The following is a 25,900-nucleotide window of genomic DNA, read 5'->3' as shown; positions in this document are numbered from 1 at the left end:
CTCAACTTTTGTTCCTCCCCAAATGTACTTTCTTGGCCCAATAGGACAGTTGCGATGTGGGCTATACTGTCCTGGCTTAGAAGCTCATTTACGTGCTACATGGGACAGAAAATCAATCATCACGGTTCAATCTTCATTGGAATAAACAGGACCACGTTAAATCTCCCCCGAAAGCATTCCACGTGCTCCTGGTGGAAATCAGGAGGACATTTAAAGTCCTTTGCACCATCTGCATGGCATTTTCCTCCAGATTTATAATTTCCTCCAACCACCAACGTGGAGAAGTGTGGCTCAATGATTAGAGCGGCAGACCCTGATGCAGAGGTCTACCCCGGGACCAGGGTTCAATTCCCTGCCTCGGCGGGTCTTGGGCTCAAAAATTCCATGGACCTGATAATTCTCGCCTCGTGCCTATTCCAATCATGGAGTCCCACTCTGCAACTCTGGGCAATAGCTTGCTTTATCTCCACTACGGCCCCCACAACGCTAAGGATGCCTGGCCTCCACCTTGGGGGTGCCCAGGAGTGGACGCCTCACAGGGAAAGCCAGGATGGGTTCCACAGCGGTATTCGTACAAGGCCTTGAGACCCTTGTGGGTGAGTAGTGCGCTATACAAGTATCAATTTACATTTTTACATGGAAATTTAAAAGTTGAGCCAAGCATGACAGGTGTCCCAATTCATCTTGTGCCAGCTACACCTCTCCATAAGGAGATTCAAAAACACAATCCATTTTTAGTTAAGTCCTTTATTTTGCCTCTTGTTTGTACTCGAGGAAAAGTTCATTCTATACAGCCATTATTAAAAATACAATTCCTTTCTGCCACATCGATATATTACTCAGCATGTAAACATGGTTTCTATATACATCTCCTTCAACAAGTACATTTTAATACATTCAAGGGCTGTCTATACCTGTATAGCCAGCCCTTTTGTTTATATAGGTCTATGAAACAATATTACAAATGCGAAAATATATATTTTTCAAAATACAGAAAAGCCATGCTTTAAATAAAGAAACAACTTTTCCAGCATTCACGTACAAAAAATGCAAAAGTAGGCGGGGGTAATAGTCACTTTTGCTGCCGGCATGGCCGCGAAGACAGCCTTCACTCTTAGAAGTCTGTAATTGAGTACGGGTTGGGAGTAAGTGCTATTACACAGTCCTTCATTGTGTGGTGGTAACAGGGCATTTTCTAGATCTCACAGCATCAGGCTGGGGAATCAGTTTGTCTTAAAGCAGCAGAGAAAGGAATATTGGTTTGTACAGAGCAGAGTGGGGTAAATCAGCCCAATGGGGAGGACTCACCCAGAGCATTAGTGTCAATTCCTGTATCGCTCTCCAGAAGTATTGTGTTGTGTTCTGAAGGGTATGTCTGTAGTTTTCTATCCAGCTGAGGCCACATTTGGAGAACTTTAATGCCACATTTGTAGCATTCAGTCTTCTGTGTGCCATCCTGGAATTTCCATGTGGAATAGTGTGTCTCTATGCAATGTGTCCCATTCTTTTCAGAGCACTGTGTCCAGTTCTGGTTGTCACTTATGGAGTATAGTGTAACGTTCTGGTGGTCACTTTTAGTTCAGGAGGCCATATCTAGACCATTGTGTCCAGTTCTGGAGGTCAAGCCTAAAGCATTGGGTCTAGTTCTGGAGGTCACATATGGAAAAGTGTATCCGATTCTGGAAGCCACATCTGGAATACACTGTGCAGGTTTGGGAGTTGCACTTGGGAAATTGTGCCCATTTCTCAAAATCACATCTCCAGAAGGATAAACATGGATTGTAGACATTTGAGAATGATAATTCTAAAAAGGGTAATGGCGCTCAAGGGACTGCACTGAATCAATGGACAAAGTCTTCAAGAGCTGGAATACAGTGTTTAACCAGGTAGAGTGGTGGATGGCAGGAATGACATTTGGAATTATTCTACAAGAGAAGGTGGTGGATACTGGGAAATGCCTACAGCAGAAGGCATGGAGCATAAACATTAAGGGAAATCTAAACATCTCTGAGCAGAGACCAATGCTAGATGAGAACGGAAAAAGAACATAGTGGATGTGAAGACTATGTAGTGCCTTTCATAGAGAAGGCAAACAAACTGAAAGTCTGGATAGACCTGGTGGTTTATTTGTGGTAACAGATATTTTGAAAAGGGGTGCAGTTTTTTTTGTCATCGGCTAAGATTTTCAAATTTTTCTGTGCACTGCGAGACACGACATGGCACAACGAGATCATGTCGCCCTAGTCATCCCAGTCAAGACAGAAAATATATGTAGTTATTTTCTCTGCAAATGTGTCTCTAGCGCAGCTTTTCCATGCACAATGACAGAAGTGTGCAGATTTTTTGCCATGCAAGTTTACTTTGCAAGCGTTAGACGTTCAGAAGTTTTTGAAGAACATTGCAAGAATTGTGAACAAAAAGTGTTGCGACTTCGCACACCCATAGCTTTGATAATGCAAATTACATGGAATTTAGTGGCATGTTGTCAGGAAGTCAGCACCCTCCATGTACGAGCCAGCAGGAAACTGAGCCTCACAGACTTTAGTAGTGTACCAGAGAGGTAAGACTCCTCTACAGTCAATTTAGAAAATCAAGTAATATTGAACCATGGGGACTGTGTGGTTCCCTGCTTGCCAACTTTCAAGAGGTTTGGAAGTACATGGCCAGAGCCATAGGAATTATGTGATTCAGTGACAACAGAGTTTTCCACATAATTATGTATTTACCACACTTGTCACATGATTCACCATCTGCTGCATGATGTGTAGATTTCAACCATAAAAGGTTTCTAGCTCAAGCATATGAAAAGTTGCAAAAAACATAAAACCCCAACACATTGTGCTACGCAGTAGCAGACTAGTCATTTTTCAAGTGATAAGTGCTGTAGTCAGGTGTTAAAATGTCACTAGTGAAGTGAAACTTTTGTCCAGATGGTATTAATGTGTTAAAAAGTCAAAGTAATGAAATATTACTGCCAGAGAATGTGCTACCCTATCACACATAATTTGCCTTTTCTTTACACAGTCAATTCTGCCATTTCTTTTGGCGCCATGAAAGTAAAGGCTTCAGGAGGAGGCATTAATAGGGTAGGAGTGGTTATTTGCAATAGTGACTATTTATGGACAGAGTCTTCTAGGGTGGGATCAAGTGTTATCTCTCCAAGTGACCATTCACAGATAGCACTTTGGATAGCATGGTGAGGATCTTTGGTGTGAGTGACTAATCTTGGTGAAGCAAGTGTTATCTAGAGGAGTTAGAACAGAGGGTGTATCTACCCGAAGGACTGCTCCAGAGGGAGTTTGTAGTGCTAGTAGGAGCTGTATGCTTCGCGGTGACTGCTCTTGAAGTGAGTTGATATATCAAGATGAACCTTATATGTTGAAGCAAGGGAGTTTCCTATAGGTAAGGTAAGCATTTTATGTTGAAGTGATTGTTCGTGGGCAGGTTTCTAATGGAATGGTGAGCGTTATGCCAGAGAATGAAAATTGATGCTTTATCTATCAAAGTGAAAGTTCATGAGGGAGTTTTCAATTTCAAGGGCGGAATAAATGTAATTTGTTAAAGTGACTATTCTGAGTGGAGTGCCAATGGTAGGGTGGGTGCATCAAGAGTGACTATTTGTCCATGAAGTTTCCAAAAACAGAACAACTGTTATATGTTGGAGCGTCTGACTCTGTTCAAGGTTGTTTCCCATGTGAAGTACTGTTATGCGTTGGAGTGGCTGGTCATGGAGGGGAATTCCCTGTGATAGGTTGAAAATTATGTGTGATAGAGAGTTTTCGGAGGTAGATTGAGAGTCATGTGTCATAGTGATTGTTTCTAGATAGTTTCCTGTGGTACCGCAAGTGCTAAGTCGGTAGGTGATTATGGAAGCAGTTTCCTCCAGCCGTGTCAGGTTTTGCCGGAGTGAGTTTTCCTGGAGTGAGTTTTCATGTTTATGGTGAGTGGTCTTTATCAAAGTGATTGTTCATGGAGGGACTTTCCTATGGTTGAGTGGAGTTCCCTATGGTAGGTTGGAATTTCCTAAGTAAGGGTGGAGTTTCCTGTAATAGGGTGTATGTTATCTGCAGGAGTGACTGAAGTGTAAGCTTCGCCTATTCAATTTCTCGGGGTTGTTTGATGCCATGTGGGAGAATTCACGGAAGATGTCCAGATAAGTTGTATCGCCTGCAAGAAAAAAGCGAAAAAAACATACAAAAGAAACATAAATATACGATTTACTGGTCTGTCAAACCTCTCTAATGCACAGGTAGATTACATTAAAAATAATATTTAATTTAAATCAGTAGACGTGGCTACGGCAACACACTGCATATACACATGTACTCAAATGTGACTGATAGCGGGAATGAGCACCTTTGCCGAGGCCTATTGTACCTAAATGAAAGCCCTTTTGGCCTGTTCAGTCCTGCTTATCTTGTCCTTCTCCTCATTCAATCAGCTATCGGATGCCTTTCATTGGCAGGTGAAGTCATGCCCCTCTAACCTCCATCCAATGGCAAGCCTCTCACCCAGGAATCAAGGCCCGCCCTGCCCTTCTTCTTGTGCAGAGTTTCCTTTTCATTCAGTTATTAATGAAGACCTATTCCTCTCCTCATCCAATCACTGTGGCAATCATTGGGAAAGGATCTAACACCCTTCTTCTGCCTTCAAATATGACCTATCACAAGTGTTGCCACCTTCCTCAGAAAAATACCAGCCATTTCTAGAATGATATTAAGAATTTATGTAAAATCCTCTGCATTCTTTTTTCACATCCCAATTAATTTAGCCCTCTGTTTGCTTTAATAATCATTTTAGAAATAATTTAGTCATCTGTTAAATCCATTTTACGCGTTTCCTTCATATATTTGCTATTTTACGTTTATATTTCAAATGGGAAACATTCTGGATTTATTTGAAGTTCTCAATATGTTTACCGGCATTGTCATAAAAATGCCACTCAGATGGCAACTCTTTATATCACTACAAAGGGAGAGAAATCCTATCAATATCCTCCTCTAAATTCAACCAAAACACCTTTCACTGGGACGCGAAAGGCAATACATCTCCCTTCAGCCACTGAGCCTGTCATTAGACATGAAGGTTTGTTCCCTCTTCCTCATCCAATCACAAAAGCTGCCACAAAATGAAAGATAAGGGCTTTTTACTTTCATCCATTCATAATGTTTGCAGTTCAACATCCACTAACAAAACCTTTCCCCTAAAGATGAAGGTCTATTTCTCTTCTCGGGAGAGGGATGCCTCTTCCTATCCAGCACGTGCAGAAGTTTTTTCTTAAATTCAGCAATGTGGCAAAGATTTAAAAATTGTTGAAGGTGGGGCAGGCCATGACTTATGAGAGGTGAATCCTTAAATGGGCCAGGATGCCTCCCCTCCCTGAAAATGGTAATAAATAATTTATTTCTCAATGTGGATCTGCATAAATTTATGCCATGTTATTTTCATATGCATTAGTTACACAAAGGCATTCAACCAAATACCAGAATGCAAGGGGTTGAATTTGGGCAATTAGATAAAATATTAATGTAGAGGACACATGACTATTATCAGAGTTGTTTTCCTGTGCAAAATGATTTGAACTTACAGTCTGGGTGGGAGTAAACAATGTTCTTCTCATGTCGATTGTTCAGTACTTCTGTAATAACACAGCCTAGGCCCTTTACACTATACTAACAAATGTGCAGAATTAGAGCGCATTCATCCAGCACCATATGTATTCATATTATATATATGCCAAAAAAACTCCTTCTTACGAATGAGCATTATATATATATATATATATATATATATATATATATATATATATATATATATCCTTTTCACGAGTGCTGGTAGTGGAGAAGCACTGTCGGCGGGCGGTCCGAGCCGGGCACCAGCGGTCCCAATAAATTCTTTTCGCAAATCACATCTGTTTGAAATGATAGCCCGGACACCTCTTCTTGTGCAAAAATATAGATTTAATGGCAATAACATATTGCCATTAAATCTATATTTTTGCACAAGAAGAGGTGTCCGGGCTATCATTTCAAACAGATGTGATTTGCGAAAAGAATATATATATATATATATATATATATATATATACATACATATATATATTATTTTTTTTAAATCACACAAAAAAACAAAGGATGAAAGGTGCTGAAATTACACAAAAACCAGTGTTTAAAAATAAAATTCCATTGAAATTCACTAGTTGTGGTTTACTGAGCTAAACTATAATGTTCACCTCGGCCATGCACTGCTTATTACCTCACATATTACATCACTCAAAACAGGTTAAATAAAAACATTGATTACATCACTGATCTCAAATGACATCATTGATAACATCCCTGATTCACTGACAACACCAATGTCACATACAGTATAAAGGTACCATGTGAACATGTGTGGGTGCAGAGCATGGAAATAGCTACGTTCTGGAAGCAAGTGGGGTTATGCATGGTGAAAGTTATATGGTGATCGGTTTAGAAATCATTATGGTTTAAGGTGCAATTATTATTCCATGTTAAACAAGCTAAATCGTGAGCGAATCTGGTGTGGGTTGCAGAGGTATGTTTCTAGGCAGCTTGTGTATTAAGCCAGAGCCAGACCAAAATTGTGTGAAAAAGAGCCTGTACCAAAATTATGTGAAAAGGGGCAAAGCTTTTGCTGACAATATACTATCCACTAGTAGATATCTGGGGGCATGCCCATTTTAAATAGTTGTAATACAGGGTTGTAGACAAATTCTGTGTAGCAAGAATGATTATAAGCTGTGGATGTTATTTCTAGAACTTTGAAAAGATTTTGTGGCATTACCTATTAGTGAAAAATGTAGAATATAGTGGAGTGCCTTTTAGAGGTGGTTTGTCTCGCATCGGTGCTGTAAGAATGGCTCTTTATATGCCAATGTGCCAATTTCAGGAATATGGGTGGTGTCTTTTACCAAACTAGTGTTGGCTGTAGGGCCTGGCAAAATATGTGTTTTCAGTGGCAAATGCATTGGCGTCAACTTAAAATTGTGGGTCATGTGAAGTCTTTAAGAGGTTAATCCCACAGTGGTGAATAGAAAATTGGCCATAGGTGTAGCATTTTGAATTCAAGTCCATAAACGCCATAGACCACTGTAACAATGATGGGATGGTGTCCTCAATGATGTCATCAATGATGTAATCATTATGAAAAATAACTTCAATTTAACCTTTGTTTTTTCAGTGAGTTACATGTTTTTTTAAACGTAAGGTAAGATCTTATTACCATACTTAACTATAATATCACTTTATCCTTTGATTTTTTCAGGGAATGTCTGAGGTTTCTGATCATATCCAGCCAACTTTCCCACTCAACGTGGTCTTGAGCTGCGCACAGCAGTTGGTTGGAAGCAGGGACGGGCTGCCAGGTTGGTCCTGCAGACAACCCAATCACGGGCAGCCAACCCCCTGTTGCATACAGCCTTGAAACCCAATCCCTGATGCTCAGAGACTCTTCACAGCCACCTGGGCAGCTTTGAGGGCTGGTTGTTCAGCCTACCCTCACGCACAGCGGGCACACAACTCTCAGCTTTTCATGGCCGAGGGCCTTGAGGAGTGCGGGGTTGGCCGCAGGTCAGGCCCTGCACCCATCTCTTTGCAGGCATCCAACCCACTGCAGGCCATGCGCAGGGCACGGCCTCAGGCCAGGTCCTTCAACCAACCCTCCGAGGGAGGTCAATCCCTGTGCCGCACTGTCAAAGGCCATGCACGGTGGGGGATTTGCCACACGACCTGGCCCCAAGGCCAGGCCTGTTATCGAACCCTCCACAGACACCCACCTTTCAGCAAATCCCCAATGCACACTTAATACATTTATTTATTTTATTCCAGGAGAAATTTGAAGATACCACAGAACCATGGGGTTGAAGCCTGAGTGCAGCTCCCTGAGGAGTCCCATGGAACCTTATATGAAGGCTGCGCTGGGAAGAAAAATCCAAAATATTATTTTAGTTTCTGTACTTATGAGCTCTGAAACCACTGACAAACCCTCTATAACAAGGCTTACCCATGTCATATTTGTGCACATATATGTTTTTTTATATGAATATGCCATTTTATTTGGGTTAGCAGCCTACAGCACATTGGGCACAAGGCCTGACTGCAGGTCAGGTCATGTGGCCAGCACTTATAATGGCGATTGCCACGTCCTGTAGACAATCAGCCACAAGCATCCATCACCACTCCGTATAGCTGAACCCCACGCCATGGGTGGGGGAGAGGGTTGACTGCAGGGCCAGACCCTGTTGCAATTTTTTCTTTGGACTGACCAACCCTGTTTTGGTATTGCAAACTCTGGGCAAGCTTCATGCTTTGGTACTGCAAACCCAGGGCGGGCTTCTATGACCCGAATGGAGACGGATGGCTGTTGAAGCTTGCCCAAGGTTTCTGGTATGTGTGTATGAATCTTACCCTTTCTGCAAAATATTTTCCAGATTCGGGGTATCTTGACATCTACAATGGTGCCCAGGGTCCACAGTACTGGAGACTAGTACCGCAGACATGGCCTTGATCTTAATACAGCGTGGAGAAGTGTAGCTCAATGGTTAGAGCGGCAGACCCTAATGCAGAGGTCTAGCCCGGGACCAGGGTTCATTTCCCTGCCTCGGCGGGTCTTGGGCTCAAAAATTCCACGGACCTGATAATTCTCGCCTCGGTGCCTATTCCAATCATGGAGTCCCACTCTGCAACTCTGGGCAATAGCTTGCTTAATCTCCACAACGGCCCCCACAACGCTAAGGATGCCTGGCCTCCACCTTGGGGGTGCCCAGGAGTGGACGCCTCACAGGAAAAGCCAGGATGGGTTCCACAGCGGTATTCGTACAAGCGCCTTGAGACCCTTGCGTGTGAGTAGTGCGCTATACAAGTATCAATTTACAATTTTTTTACAATTTACAATCCTCAAAAGAACTTACTGATCCTGCATCACATTTTTTGTTACATTTAACCAATGGGGGCCGACTCACCCTTCCGCTTAAATTATCATTTCTTGTTTCAGGACATACCCAAAATAAACATTTTTCTCTTGGGACACATTCCGAGCATTCTGATGCATGGTCCCACTTCTGGAACTTTGGATCCTAAAGGGACTATGGGAAAAAGGCTCCTTCACCCAATCAGATTCCTTCATTTTTTTAAATCTTGGTTTCATGGTATCCGCAGATCGGACCAGTGAATCCGAAAACAAAATGCCCAAAATACATAAAAGAATTAACCCTTTAAAGTCCGCCGGCAACATTTTCAAACACTTCTATCTCAAAAACGACTAAAAGCACTTATACCAAACTAACAAAACACACTTTCCAACTAAAGTTCTTCTTTCATACCAGGTTTTGTGCAATTCATCCAGTGGTTTTGGCTGTAGGAATAAGCACAATTTCCTTTGGGAGCTAAAGTGGAAAAAAACGTATCTTGGTTTTCCAAGATTTCCTCGGTTTTACCCCTTCAGAGATCTGCCCTGAAATTGGCATACTGGAATCTAACTGACTATTTCAAGCAACAGCCAGAATTGGTGCAGATACGTCTATGGCGTCAAAAGTTATAGACATATCAAAAATGCCTTTTCAATGGAAAGTGCGGCTCAACCATAACTGCACAGAGGCACCTGCCAGATTTGTGTATTTATGCCATGCAAGTGAAAATAGATGTGGCCCGTTAGCACAATATTGAGACCAACTGTACTGATAAATGCACATTCAGCCATTGATAGTTATTGCGCAAAGATCAAATTCCATTTTCTAATCACAATACAGTGAAACCAACATGAGTAAAAAACTGTTTAGTGACTCACAGTTGGCATGTTACAATGACTTTGCACAGGGAAACAACAGCTCTAATGGTTTTAGTTTTGATTAAATACCACATCCTTATAACGCCATGTCATACACAATATTTGCAGAGGGGCAGAGTGTAAAATGTTATTAATCACCATTTTAAAGGGAGGCCAGGAGCATCAGTACTTTTTCTTTTTCTTTTTTGCACACACATACCGTCATAGACACACGTTGTGCATACACACAAAGACACAAATGCAGCCCTTTCAAGATGGTGAATCTTTAATAATGTAGAATTACTGGCATTAAGACAGTTGTGCAGATGAACTGAAATGCATTAGGTTCAGAGTGGCGAACCCATACTTCTGTAAGAAAGCACAACATGAGATGGACTTGCGGGCGTCAACTAGTGTGACCGAGCTCCTAATACCCCCGACTGGAGTTCAAGAAAGTGAATCTGTCTGCTTTCCCCTTTAATCTTTAACTCTGCATTTGGTACCCCGAATGGGTTCCTGTAAGTGACACCCGGGTTTGTATGCCCGCCAGAAACAGGACTGACACCATCAACTAATCTGATAATGTATGGTGACAGGGTTGGATTTTGGCCTGTGAAAGTCACCAATCTTTTAGAAACGGTCTCTTAATAGTATGTCCTCACTGGAATAGAATTTTTCCTCCAATCATACACAATGTGAGGCCTAGTGACACAATGTGAGGCCTAGTGGCACAGGAGGGCAATTTCCCTGATGAAAACCGAAAATGGTGTTTTTAGCTCACTAGCACAAAACGAAAAACAGGTAGTTTGCAAATTTTGTGTATCTGCAGATCAAATGTTTTCTATTCCAAAAGAAGTATTATCTTTAACCATGATTACGTGTTAATATCTTTCATAATTAATTTATTTACAATTTCAAAATGGTTGACCTCCTAAATAATAAAGGGTACCATTTTATTTAAAAAAAAAAGACACATTTTTGAATCGCGTAACGGGAAAAGTCCTTTTGTGTATAAAAAACCGGAGTGTTAAAAAATATTTATTCATTTTCGTCTACTTTGTAGATGAACGTTACAGATAGCTACGGCCGATCACATTTAAACAATAGCTATTTCTTTAACTTTTGTGTTTGCATTTATCATGATTTATATTCTGGTCTATGAAAAAACATATTTAAATCTAGTTCATTTCCACATGTATATAACCACTACCCGGAGGCCACTAGAGCTTTCATTGCTGCATACCACACATCAACAGACTTATTCGAAATGATAACCAATGTAGTAGGTGCCTATGTGCAGCTATTTAAGGATCACCAGGAAATCTCCCTTTTTAACTCTGTCAATGTAAACATGTATGGGGCAGGTAGGAAAGTTTGATAGCAGGCGGTGCCGATCAAAAACAAAACTGCTTGTTATTATTTTCGGTTTTTAATAATTAATATCTAGAGTGAAACTAACGGCTCTTCATTTGTGTAAAATTGGTAAAAATTGACAGCCCGCTAATTAAAGTGTTTCACCAAAAAGTTATAAGCCCTGCAACCTCAAAGTGATTTTTTTAGGTCGAGCCTAGGCATTGCGCTTTCGCTGTCTGCAAGACCTGGTGTTATGTCCTCTATCGGCTTTTGGCATGCCCACGAATTGCCATTTGTTTGTTGTTGTGCCATTTAGAAATATGGGGTTTTTATTGGTGCATGGGGTCTGACTCTCCCTCCTTTGCGTGCTTGGTTCACGCCCAGGCGATTTCACTCATTGTTTGCTTGCATTGGCCATCCCAATACGTTGAGGTTCCTCATGGTTATCCTGATCTGCCTTTTTATTTTGTAGGCTATTAACATCATTTTAGGCTTTCAGGCCGTTTCACGGAGCAATATTTTGTTCGGCATCTGCAAAGTGGCAATTTCTGTCCGGTAGCTGTTGAGCTATGCCAATAGCTCTAACTAAAAAAAAATGCAAGACCTATTGCATTTCTAATGTTTGTTTTTTTAAACCTGTGAGGGTGTTTCAGGTTGGATTTGGAGGACCTCTTTTCATGGCGGGTGGAGTGAAACCTAACTACAGAAACCTTTTAAGCTAGAAATCAACTTTTCTATTCTAACATTTCTATTAATGCCGTAAATGTACTGATCCCAGGGTGACCAGGTTTGGTAAATGTATACCAAACCTATCTAATGTAATGTAATTGTGGCACATACGTTTGTCAAAATATGTTATGTTATGTTAATTGATTTTTTGAGCGCACAGCTGCCCCAGCGAAGGGGCGTCCCGGCACTATATCTGAGAAGGTAACATAACTAACAAAAAATAGACAAAGTAGGGAAATTTTAATAAGGCAGGGGGAAAAGATACGTTTTAACAGCTTTCCTGAATGCAAAGAGATCTTCTAAAGATCGAATATGCACAAGGAGCGCGTTCCAAAGCTTGGAGGCCAACACAGTGAAGGATCGGCCGCCTAGTCTGCATTTTTGGAAGCGTGGAACAAGTGCTAGATTTTGACCTGCAGAGCGAAGGCTACATGGAGGAGTGTACAGGGTCAGGAGGTGCTGGACGATGGTAGGGGTGTCGGTTTTAAGAATTTTAAACGCGATACACAGAGTCTTAAACTCTATGCGTCTGATTACAGGCAGCCAGTGCAGTTTAGAGATTGTACTACGGGCTGAACAGAAGCGTGGCAGGCCTACCAGGGCCCTGGCAGCCGCGTTCTGCACCCGTTGGAGTCGCAGGATCTCCGCCTGATTGGCACCCAAAAACAGTGAACTCGCGTAGTCAAGCCTTGATGATACGCTAGCTTGAATCACCATCTGGCGAGTGGAGGCATCAAAAAATTTGAGGATAGGCCTCAAACCACGAAGAATGCCAAAGCATGTAGATGCCACCTTCTTAGTATGACACGAGAAGGTTAGTTTGGAGTCCAGCCACACGCCAAGATTTTTAAGTTCGGAGACCGGTTTAGGGGGGGTCCCAGCTCGTTAGGCCACCAGCTCGCACCCCACAGATCAGGACGTTTCCCTAATACCATCACCTCGGTTTTTTAGGGCGTTGAGCTGTTAACAGTTGGTAGTAAGCCAGCCAGCAACAGCCCTCAAACCCTCCGCAAAGTTTGATGCCAATTGTTCAGAGTCCCCGTTGAGAACCACCGCCAACTGGGTATCATCGGCGTATGATACCATTGTGAGACCCCAACTCTTCGCAACCGCCGCCAAAGGTTGGACGTATAAGTTGAAGAGAGTGGGGCTCAACGCCGATCCCTGCGGAACTCCTTGAGTGATGGCATGAGGCTTAGATCTGAACGGGGGCACTACTACCTGGAATGATCGTTCCGAAAGGAACGATTGAAACCAATCCAACGCCTTGCCAGATATGCCAGCCTCACCAAGCCTGCGGATAAGGATGGTGTGGGATACAGTGTCAAAGGCGGCACTAAGGTCTAATAAGACCAGTGCCGCCGTTTGACCTGCATCTAGTACAGAGCGGAGATGTTCAACCATATATAGGAGTGCCGTCTCTGTACTGTGCCCAGGTCTAAAACCATTCTGTGTAGGATCCAGTAGGTGTGCAGAGGTCAGATGTTTCGTTAAGATGTTATTCACATGAGCCTCTGTGATCTTTGTCACCCATGGAAGGGGGAGATAGGTCGATAGCTCTCCGGCTTCACTGGATCCAGTCCCGGCTTCTTTATAATGGGCATGACACAGGCAGCCTTCCAGCTAGGTGGAACTAACCCGGTGGTAAGGGATTGATCCACCAGTTGTCGAATCAGTGGGAGGCAGATGGACGCCGAGTCCAAGAACTTGGCCGGTCTCAAAGGGTCATCCGGCGAGCCAGACTTGACCTTGGCCGCTAGGAGATTAAACTCCTGTTCCGATGGTATGGGAAGCGAGGCCAGGCACTGTGAGGTGCGCAATGTGAAAATCGTACTGTCAGGGTCAGCTACTATCAGTGGAGTAGTTGATATATTTATTTTCAGTGCAAGTACAGGGATGAACACCTCAAGGGTAAGGGTCTTCGTCAGTGAAATTCATCACATCTTGCTTCTAGAAGTTCAAAGGTGGTCACTAAAATAATCTAAAAACCATCAAACCTATTCAAAAGTTCCACATCATCTTCTGAGCGGCCCAACTGTGAACAGTTTCACAAAAGATATTGAAATAATCACAAATTTTTACTTAGATCAAATATCTTGAGAAAATAACTATATTCCTGTATTATCAAGTTTATTGTGTAAAATTCTACTGCATGCCTATCAATCATGATAAATGCTTCGGGAACACATTGAGAACTTTGAGTGGCTAGTTTGCTGCTGTAACGAACAATTAAGACAAATTTTTCAAACATAATATAACTCTCCAGCCTGCGGCTAGTAATGATGTGCATTCAAGATCTCCCTTAATGTGGAGGCTGTCCCTTCTAAATATCTAAACATTTTTCCCAAAACATTGCCCTCTAAAGACCATGGCATAGAAGAGAGGGCATTTCCTAATCTCCTTTGAGCTATCCTTTCAGGAAATAACAGTATAATCTTTCACTTGGGTCCTAGGGGATATTTTCAACACGTCAATTATTTTATTTACAAATCCAACAGGAAATGTTTATAGTATACCCTATAGAGGTTAATGTACTGCCATCAAAATTCTATTCACCTGCTTGAGGTTTTCAAAAAATTGTGGTTTGATTTGGCTGTGTGATACTCATCTTTAGTGAAAGAATCTTTGCCGTCTGTTTCAGGCTTTTTAGGGGTAATTTTCCAATATTTCAGAGGTAATTTGAGTAATTCATTAAACATGAGGGGGAACGGGGGTCATGGAGTTAGTGTATCTTCTTCGTTGACAAGCGAAGTAGCTCAATTAACTGCCTTTATTTAGTGTTCTATCCCCCAAACAGTGACAACCTCAACCACAAGAAGACTAGTTCTATAGTAACCCCATATATCTTGCAAACACATGCATAGTCACAGGCCATTTCACACAAAACATATATCACTGCATATTCATAATCTGTCCCTCTCTGGTGGTACGTATGCCCCCAATTTGGTGTATGAAGACAGAAAACAAAGCAAGCAAGAGGTTAACAGTTTGATTTGGGTTTTATTAACAGTGTTTTAAAAGACAGAGAGAGAGAGAGAGGAAGAGGCGCAAAACAGAACTTTTAAAAAAAGCAGACACCAAAAATGTCATCTGATAAAAGTATACAAAGATTTTAACATTGAGAAATAAGTGTTCGGTCTCATAGTTATACTGTGTACAGAAAGAGGAGGAGGAAAAAAGTAAACAGAACCACAGAATTGTACTGGAGAAGCAGGCAGTGAGAGGGTTAATATGCAATAGCATATTGTACAGCACACATCCTTCTTTTATACACTCACATCATATAGATCTAAGACCGGTCCACCCTCCTGCTACCCACCTACGCCCCTTTATGGAGGCAAACTGGATTAACAGATATAGGAAGACTGCATACTAAAGTCCAGTCAGACTGGAGCTCAGTCAGTCACATATCACACTAACATGACAGTGACTCCGTTCCAGCACAATCAGCCATATAGAGGAACTGGTCGGGCAGCATATCTCACTATTTTCATAAGCCTGTCATCCTCTGTATTTACATAAACAGCCACTGGATTTAGAAAGAAAAATAGACCTAGTTCAAGCACCATGTTTATAATAAAAAGTATATTTTTAGTTCAGTGAGGTATTCCAAACTTTGCGCTTTTTTTTATTAATGGTCTTTATGTTCAACAAAATCTTGACACAAAACTGTATAAAAGGGAATACACTCCTTAATGAGATCACAGAGATTTCTCTTTTTCTTTGTTCTCAAACAGTTTTCTTAACTATTATCAAATGAGGGAAAATACTTTTTTTTACTGTTATCAAAATAAAATTTACCAAATTGTAAATGGTACAGAATGTGGAACTACTATTTTAGAATGATTTGTTTCAAGCAAAGTTGTTTCACAAAAGATACAAAAAAAACCTTGCTTGCTCCTGGTTTAAAGCACAACAGGATAAAAAGATGTAAAACTGTCGGAAGGAAGATATGAAATTGTCCACAGGAAGGACTAAAATTCATCACAGAGATTGCAGAGAGAGGATAGTAAGTTATTAAAGAATGAGGATATAAAGTCATCACATGGAAATATTTTTAACACCACTGATGAGGGAGGGTATAATTTGGTTTGAAAGGGAGGCTGTTATATCATTACTGAGAGGATAGAAAGTCATTACAAAGTTAGATATTCAGTTTCTCTGAAAGAAATATAAAGTTGTTGTAAGTAAAAATTAAGTCACAGGAGAAGGGGAATACATTGCTGAATCAAAACTTAAAGATGACATAGATGACAAAATGATCTCAAGGTAAGGACAAAGTCATTACAAAGAGGGAGACAGTTATATAGAGAAAATAATTTTGTTAACAAATGGGAGATACAAATTGTCATAATAGCGGAGGAATTTAAATGCATCATTGTGGAAGGATATTCATTAGTTATAGTAGGAGCATATTCATGTGTCAGTGAGAAAAGATAAAAAGTTAGTGAAGAAGAAGGAACAATTATTGTTGGAGGGAGCATGTGAAGTAATCAGTGAGGAAGGCACAGATATAAAAGTAGCTCCATACTGGACTGGTTTAAAAGCATCAGAGACTAGTTATTAGTCTTATGGAAGAGTTCTCTATTCATTTGGGGAGAATGTGGTTAAGAAGTGCAGGACTGCATACTGGCCCAAAATTAAAGGGTGAGTACAATCACTTTTAGATGGAACAGGGCAATTTTTTATTTTCATTCCTTGATCTCAACAAATTCTTTATTTGAAATACTTCTGTAATAGAATCTTGGAGAAAAAAGGGGGTTTGCACAAGTGGCACTGCAGAGAGATCTTCTTTAGACAGGATAGAATGCAATGATGGCGGTGTTATACAGCTTGGCAATGTTGTGAGGGGATACCATTTTGGTCAAGGAACAACTGCAGGCTGAAACTGGAGATCATGAAATAATATACTGTTGAAAAACAATGGTGCAAATCAAAATGCCCCTAACGTTTATATATTTTCAAGGGAAGGAACTGTTTTTTGCTCCTGTAAAAATGAGAATATTCTATGATCAGTTTTTCCAACAGTTGAGACTGGCAGTTACTCTGTAATGTTTTTCGCAAAGGTTACTAAGTTTTGACTGAAGAGGGGTAAGTTTACATCATAGCATGCCAGTGAAGACTTCAAGTTAAGTCTTTATTTGGTTGGCTGATACCTGTGATTGCCTGTTCTAACATTTTTGGAAAAAGTGAAAGTGACTTTTTTGTCATTATTCTCTACTTCTCGAGAGGGCACAAGTTGGAAACATTTATAGAATTGCAGTTGTATGGTAAAGAAGTATTAGAAGGACCAATATGTTTTTCCAAATCCAACTGACTTGCACAGCTTTGAAAAATGAAGCATCAACAGTTAGTAATCCCTATAGACCATATAGAAACATCATGCTCACTGAATTGCGGAACCAAACAAGTTTAAGGGCATTTGCAATTCTTAATAGTGATTTGGGGTTTTTTGTTGGTCACTCACAATTCTGGTAGGTGGCTCAGAATATGCCAGTCATTTCTTATTCTGGTCAATTAATGGAAAACGAATTGGTAATTTGAAAGGCCTGTTGGTTCAGAATACCAATTGAGCAAATGACTTGCAATTATCACTGCAGTTCAGGTCAAAGGAAGCTTTTCTTTAATGACCAACTAGAATTGTTGATAGGAATGTCTGGAAATATTTGGAAGCTGGAAAGCACCTGGGTGTGAAAATATTTGATTTGTTGAGATTTATGCAATTAGAATACACACAATCGGTTTTTCTTTTCTAAGTTTATATTTATTTACAGGTGCTGAGTAACGGATGAAAAACTAAAATAACACATTAGTGGATTTTGAGGAGTTGCTGCTCTCTGAACTCAACTCCTCACCTGATCTGCTATTCTTCTTCTTTGTTTCCACCTTTACTACTAGCATATTATTTTCACCTTCCATCAAGTCTCCAACCTTCCCCTTCTTTAAGATGCAGTGAGGGACATACATCTGAACTGCCTCTTTCACTAGTTGGAATTCCAGTTCAATAAACCATCATTTTCTACTACATACCATTGAAATGACTGGGTTTTTGGATTTCTAATTAGGAACTTAGCAATAGATTACCAGTGTGATAAAAAGAGACTTTTTTGTAGTTAATTAAAAAATCCAACTTAAACCTATTGGTATAAATATGTACAAATATTATTTTGAGTACCTCGTATACCTTTTTACTTTTACCATGTCAAAAAAATCCCATTTCCTGTTCACAATAGTCTGTCTTTTTTTACTTAAGCCAACAAAGAAACTAAATGTCATGTTGATTAGCAACATGCACAAATAAAACGTAAAAAAGGGTGTTTCTTGGATTCTCTGTAAATCCAGGTACTGTACAAAGAACAATTTTGTATTGGGTCAAAGCTGAGCTAATGCATTTTACACCAAATCTGATTATCTTGTAATATTGACTAGATCAGACAATTGTTGCTGATGGCCTATATTACAAATGTTGCACCCGGACAAAAACCTAACAATGCTTTTGCACTGTGTTTGCTGCTTTGTAAAAGTGATAATGCTCAATACTGTCAGCTGGACTCTGCAAAAAGTAGTAAATCATAAGAGTATGACTCGACTAGAAAACTTTGGCCGATTCATATTTTTGATTAGTTTATGGGAAATAAATATATTAAGATATCACATTGCGGGGAAATAATATTAATGTTGGCACTAAAGCTTCATTATCGAAAACATTGTGGTTTGGTTTGGCTGGATGATACTCATCTCAGTACCAGCAACCTATCCTCAAACTCCTCTTGCCCACTTCAGCCACCCGGGGAGTAAGAAACAATTTAAAAGAAATGTAACAACTTATTTTATAGAAATAATTTCATTTAGATTTTGCCTCATCACATAGGGTCGAGTGCTAGGGGGTTCTGAGGAGAAGGGAGCAGGGTAATTGCCAAAATCACTTAACAATAAGTGTTATTCAAAATATAGGTAACATAATTTTACAGAAAACAACAATAAAGCTGTAAAAAGGGACAACTTTCAGAAATAAAAAATCCAAATCTTAAAAATACAAATAAACTGTACACTTGGATATCTGCATTGCACGAGTTCTCTTAGCATAAAATAATTTAAATACTTAAAAACACTTTCACCAACAAAAAAGGAGGAAAGGACGGCACAAAAAAACTACACAAATAAGAGTTCTAAACTACTTAAAGTAAGAAAAGTGCACAATGTATTTGCCCACTGATTCTGAAGGAAACTTCAGATGTATTTATGCAGGAGTAGCCTTCCTGTGTTGCATTTACCTGTCTGGTACTGTATACAAATAGGCTTTGAACCTCTTCATATGGTTACAATCTGTATTCTATGTTAAAATTATCCATTATGTTTTTTATACATTTTATCCTACTAAGCTTCTTTAGCATTTCCTTTGTTCTTGGCAGCAGTGACTCAATAACCTACCAGATCAGAGCTCTGCGCTATTTCCTCTAAAGAGCCATGCTCAAAGGCAGGACCACCTATTAAAAAAAAACAGGAGGAACTTCCTATTGGGATGCGCAGTACCGATTTTCAATCAAACACTTTGGCCCAAACACTCAGGAAAATGAGCTGAATAACTCTATAGAACTCTCTCTTGCCACATTTCAAAATGAAATTACCCTACACTAAAATGGAAGCCAGATTTGAAATATGGCAGATTTCAATAAGAATTTGAGTATTTTTTATTACATTGTAATATTGGCAGAGCTCTAATAATAGTTTTAAAAGAAACTTCAAGTCAACAAAAATATTGGTGTCTGTAGTTCCCTTTTAAGCAGTAATTAATGTTTTCATGGCAAGAGGAGGTGCAGTGAAATGTTTAAGGCACTTTCTTAGAAACAAGAACAGAGTTTCTAATCCCATTTTCAAGATTCAACACACTAGGTTAGCTCAGGAAAATGAAATTTCACTCTGCGCTTTAGTTACCTTAATCATCTAGCAGAATAAAGCAAATTGTTGCAATTAGCACACCATAGATTTAAATGTAACCAAAGAACAGCCGGAGAAAAATCACTGCCTAAGATCCAAAAGTGTGTCTTATTAGAAAAGGGGACTCAAACCCACAAATTCCTGGTTGGAAATGTTTTGCCATAACTTTCACATAGAGAGCACCTTTTCCAGGATGTAATGCAAGTTTATATCATTTAGAGATATCACCAAAAAAATCATCTTCAGTATCATACAAATCTGCATCTTCCGATCTAACCCCGCCCTCTCTTACTTGAGGTGAATAAAGCAAAGCCATTCCCAGAAGCATGTCTTGATTTGCAGAACTCAGATCTTGGCCCTTCGTTTATCGCCCACATACGGCATTTAATAGCCACTTCATCACGATCCATGAGAAATTCTCACCCAGAAGCCACATTCTACTTTGAGATATGGGGAGCTAGTTACATTGAGAGCGGGCTTTCCACAGTAAGATAGTTCTGCTTTTTCACCTTTGGTGCTAAAGGAGTTTCCCAAGGAAAGAACATGCACTTCAGTTCATGTCAGAACCCAAAACTTTAAAACAGATCCAATGACAACATGTTCTAAGGCCTACCCGCCAACCATCAGCCAAACCATCAACCCAAATACAACCATTAAGTTTTCGGCCACTGCTTTAAAATCCTATGAGAGCCTTAAGAGGGGAGACCCAACTCCTCCTATACATTCTTAATATACACAAAAGGTTCATGAGTGTACCCCAGAACCCACCCACATGCAAGGTATACTCTTCATGAAGGACCTATGACAGTCTGAGGTGCCAGCATCTATAGTACTACTGTGTGTCCTACAATGGGCCCATGTGCACTCCAGTTTGTGATATTCAAATCTACATGCACACACACAAACGCACATTTATGAGGAAAAAGAAGCTGAATTGTCTAAAACAGCAATATAACTCTGCTGTTATCCGAAAGAGACTGCTCTTTTTCTAGTGTAAAACATAACTCCCTCAGCTTTGCCCTCCACTCACTTCCTGTTCTTCGTGTGTAATAATTTCTGAGGTGGAATAAAACCGCACTGGCCCGTCCACATTGGTCTAAGCTCACCCACATGAAGAAAGAATTGTTGGGGCTCTGACTGTACTACTACAAAGCGCAAGGCCAGTCACAACCGTCTTAGCTGATAAAGATGTCAGCCACCATTACATGCTATCTAGGCCCCTTTTTCTCTTCACCCTATGCACCAGAGTGAATAGGATTCAGTAAAAAACACCTGGAAACATCTCCCCATCCTAAACCCACAAAAACAAAGTGCTTTTAATTCTGTGTCCAGGACACTCGACACAATCACATAAAAAATAACAATACAAAGTATAATAAAAAAAAGGTTAACAGCAGCTCCCAGTCATGTGGGAAGATGCCATTTGCACCCTCGCACACTGTATCCGCCACAAGGGCACAGACGGCTTCCATCGCCTGGAATGGTACTCCAGGATTTGATGTATGTGTTTGACCTCTATCGTTACAATAGGAGTCTGAGCAATCCCATGCATCGAATATCAAACATAGTCCGAGAGAACTTAATCCAACCACCACACACAATTTGAGAACCCTCTGCTGACTTGTAGGCCTGGGTCATCTTTACACTGGTTCAAAACCAGCTTCATGGTGCCCTTGACACCAACATACTCCTCCTATCACTGAAGGGCTTCAAGATTTTGCTTCGTTAATTATGAAGCATCCTGTGACAAGACCTTCGACTAGGGCAAGGCTTTCGACTTTGGTTACTATTCCTAATGAAATTTGAGGGCTGACAAAACAATCCTCCAAAGCATTCAAGCAAGTAAGCCCAAAACAAACTGTCTGCCTTCTTTGACTGAGTGGCCAATTTGTTTTAGCCCTACTGAAACTCTAAATAGATATGGAGGTTGATTTTGATCTCTCTCATCACAACTAATCATTTATTTGGATGATGATGTTTCTATAAACTTCAACTCCCAAACCTTAAATGGTTGGTTTGGTGCCATGTCTCCCCAAAGGCACGGATCTTCATGTGTTAAGACTGCGCAGAAGCATTGGTCTTTCTCGTCTGTAACCCTCAGACAGTAGCAGATGGGCTTCCCTGCTCCATGTTCAACAGAACCTATTTCTTCACATGGCTTGAGCATGAGAAGAATAAATTAAAAAGCAGCCTTGGTTCCCCCCTCTTTTCCCAACCTCATACTTGTGTTCACAGCCTAGGAGGAGTATAAAACAGGACCCTCCGCAGGAGTTGCCGGTAAGTTCAAAGGCAGGGTTAGCAGGACTTCCACCAGTCCAGCACAAGAGGAGGGCATCTCTGTCCCTCTAACTCTCATCTATATTAAGGCTGATAAACTCCTGAATGCATTTTCTGTACTGGAGCTCAGTTGGGCTGTTGCTTGGATATTGACCTGGTTGTCCGAAAGGCCCATCTGCTTCCCGCATCTCTTCATTCATTCGAGCCAGGCGAAGCCTAGAAGGAGAGAACAAGAGTGCTTAAGAAAAGGGGTGAAGGAAAACTGTTTATATTTGCTAACTAGTGATCTGAGAGGCAAAATAATGAAAATATATACAGCCATGTGACAATCCAACTTTTGTTCTAACATTCATGGAACATAATCATTAAATATAATCTAGACCTCTGTGGCATTAAAAACAAAATATACCTTCCAGCTACAACTCCACTTGTTTCACAGCCACTGGCTGCTCCATCGCAACTGCATTCTTGATTCTCTGGGCAGTGTCTTAAAGTCATGGAACTTTATCTCACTGGCTTTGAGGACCCTCTGTAAATTCTAGGATCCTATGTGAAGCCACTGGCCTTCATGAAACACATTAACTGTAAGAACCCTGCTTTATTTCCACGCTCATCGTACCCGTCTAAAGGAACCAGATGCAGTACACTCCAATCCAATTCACACAGCCATCGATTGTGCACCGAAGATATGTTTACATTTAGATTAATAACATTTTTAACTCAGAAACTCCTAAAACAATTGGCAAAAAGTGTCATTATGGTTTCCAAGCATGAACATTCACATCGGGTTTAAGTAACTTCTCAATATAAGCAGGAAAAAGAAAATATTGAAATAGAGATTTTAAATGCAAGCTGATGTGCATATTATGTATTTTCCCGTCCTATGAAACAAACACATAAAATAATAATCAAGAGTATAAAGATAAGAAAGGTAAGTATATTGCAATTTGAAGATGGTCACTAGAAGCTGAATTGTTTACGGGTGCTTCATAAATGCATTTATTTCTGAAATTCCAAAAGCTAGACATACCACCATAAGAGCACTTGAGGGAGGAGTATTTACTATGTGCAATATTGCTTGCAAAAAAAAGTGCAAAAGGACTGGAGAATTAACTTACGTTTCATGATAATATACATATGTTAACGTTATTGGAAGGAAAAGTTACTAGCCAACATGTTTGATACAATTATCAATTTAAAAAAATATGTTTTTAGTAATTATTGCTTTGCTGACAGAAAAAGGAGTAAGACTATGGTTTGCACTTCTGTTGCCGAAACACTGCAATTCAGCACTGAAATCATAAAATAATCATTTGACTGAAGGGATGGAAGAGGCATTTTTGTGTTCTTAATTGAGATGGAGGGAATTCCAGGCTGTGGGTCCTTATGTTGGAGGGCTTTCCCACATATACAGATTTGGCATTTCAGAAATAGGCCCTTATTTAGACCTTGCAAAGAACTGCGTGAGCGCTCTTTTCGAACCTGCAATGCCCCAGCCATCAACCCCACACTTGTGATCAGCAGTTTTTTCTCGATGTGTACCTTTTTTGATAACCATCCACTGTGATTGCAAACACTCTCAGGCCACAGCGGAACCTACACAATTGCCTTGGGCTTATCCTACACTTGCACAGTGGACCCAAGGCATCCATGGGGTTTCGCATTGGGTGAGTGGTTCACTTGCCCCTCTATAACCCTTGTCCCATTCATCAACCCACAAGCAGTCCCAAGGGGTATGTCTGTGGGTGCCAAACTCACATAGTAGGCAATGGTTGAAACCCGGATAGCTTTTGAGGCACGAAAACAAGGACTAGCGTAATAGCAAGCTCCTAGGTTGTGGAGACCCATGTACTTCCTTCACCACATTCCCTCCATGGCTGCCACTGTGTGAACCATAGTTAGTTTATTTTTGCATGTTGTTCAAAAATAAGATGATATCTGCAGGTTATAACTTTTTCAATTATTAGAGCACATCTGTAACTCAACATATTTATATTAACTACTGTGTGCAAATAGGTTGCTAGCTCTTATGTTTTTTTGCATAAGGGTCAGATGTTATTTCTGCCAGGGGGATGAAACAAAACACTCCGTAACACTTCCCCGGGTACAAACTCTAAAATGCCCTAGGCTCTGACTGCTGGAATGAAACTAGCCCAGGGCCAGACTGGTCAACCAAACCCAGCCCTCGCTAAAGTGCTCAAAAGATCTTCACTCCCTTTGTCTACTCTTGCTGTCTCTCCTTCCATCTATTCTCTCTGTCTGTCTGTCTCTCTCTCTCTCGCACTCTCCTGTTCTCCTCTCTCATCGCTTTCCCTCTGCCTTGCCCTCATTTAATTTTCTTTATCTTTCATGAAGCCTCCACAGACCTGCTGCATTTAATATTAGGAAGCTAAGGAAAGTGACTGAGACACCAGAAGAGACCCTGGATTTTCTAAACCCACTCCAGCCCATCAAGGAAATGCCCAGTGGAATAAAAGGCCTGGTTGGCCCTGAGCTAGCCTCAATGCAGGTCTCCAGGACCATGCGCCATAGCAACACCATTGACATCGTATTGTTAACTGGGCTTGGCTTCACTAGACGAGAAATAAAGCAGTACTCTACAGTAGATCTGGTGCTCTTGCCTCATTCATAAAGTTAGGCCCTGAACAGATGGCCTAGACACACCGGTCGATTCCATAGTAACTCAATATGTGCTAGAGTGGAAAAAATGAATTGAAGTAATGGTACAGAATCGCACTTACAGCGTTACTATATCAGCATTGGCTGCTCGGACAGCGATGCTGAGAGGGTCCTGCCCATCTTCATCAATCGCGTGTTGATTGGCTCCTCGTTTTAGGAACAGGCAAACCTGGCTGAAAAGAGAACATTCATAAGAACAAGAGATTTCCAAATTAGCAAACAAGCCTGTAAAACACAATTTATGCACTAGTCAGCACAAACACTCTCCTCACCCTTCCAAACAACTTGCCTTAAATCAACAAATCTGCAACAAAATCTCAAAATACACTCCTCTAAATGTCCCTTATAATTCAAAAAGTCAGAGAACAAAGTAACCACCCTTCAGAATGTTCCACAAAACTACAAACCTACGCTGAAAAGGCCCCATAATTACTCACACACCCTTCAAAATGGCTCAACACAATTAAAATACTTCACAAAATTCCACACAATATAATCCTCCTTGAAAGTGTTAAAAATCAATACCAAACAAAAGCCCACACAAAACAACCACTATTCAAAATGTTCAAATGTAACCACCAATCAAAATGCACTGTAACATATCCAAGCTTCAAAATGCCCCCCCAAAAACCAAACTTTCTAATAATTCACCCAAAGAATCGAATTACCTTTCAAAATGCTTTGACTCAAACCAAGAACCATTCAGACCCCCAACATAAACCAAGCTTCTTCAAATAAACTTTTCTCCACAACACCAACATACTGATGGAACTCTAATGGATCACCTTGGCGGCTAACACCTTCTTTAAAAGCAGATGCATCTTCTACAGAGCCATCATGCCCATTACCCCTGCATATCTGGCTGACAGGGTAACCCTCTCCGATTTCTTTCAGAACACCTACAGGTCAGACACCTTCAGACTAGAGGGAAGGAAGTGCAGAAAAGAAAAACAGGCAAAAGACCTCCTCCATCTACGCACCCAAGGTCTGGAAGAACATTGCCACTGCTGATTCAAATTAGAAAAGAGTCGAAGAGTCACATCTTTTTGGTTAGGTTGGTGTTACACAAATACCACTTGCATACAAAAATACATTTCAGGGGACATAACAAATAACCCAGTAGACCTTTTTGAATTCC

General features: G+C 40.6%; 1 protein-coding gene across 1 annotated transcript in view; it reads right to left on the bottom strand.

The window, feature by feature from the left end:
- Positions 1-3,133: 3,133 nt before the first annotated feature.
- The window catches only part of LOC147710730 (arf-GAP with coiled-coil, ANK repeat and PH domain-containing protein 3-like), a 136,129-nt gene continuing 113,362 nt past the window's right edge, over positions 3,134-25,900 (bottom strand). Inside the window, exons 15-17 of the mRNA XM_086919384.1 lie at positions 24,825-24,935; positions 22,238-22,299; positions 3,134-4,167 (exon numbers count right to left, since the gene is read on the bottom strand). Of these exons, the coding sequence (XP_086775510.1) occupies positions 4,061-4,167; positions 22,238-22,299; positions 24,825-24,935 (280 nt within the window). The 3' untranslated portion in view covers positions 3,134-4,060. The remainder of the gene's footprint in view (positions 4,168-22,237; positions 22,300-24,824; positions 24,936-25,900) is intronic.

This window comes from Lissotriton vulgaris, chromosome 5 (assembly GCF_964263255.1).
Source record: "Lissotriton vulgaris chromosome 5, aLisVul1.2, whole genome shotgun sequence".
In the NCBI taxonomy this organism is placed as follows: domain Eukaryota; kingdom Metazoa; phylum Chordata; class Amphibia; order Caudata; family Salamandridae; genus Lissotriton; species Lissotriton vulgaris.
The sequence above is the reverse complement of the archived record's forward strand: the minus strand, read 5'-3'. Positions and strand labels throughout refer to the sequence as shown.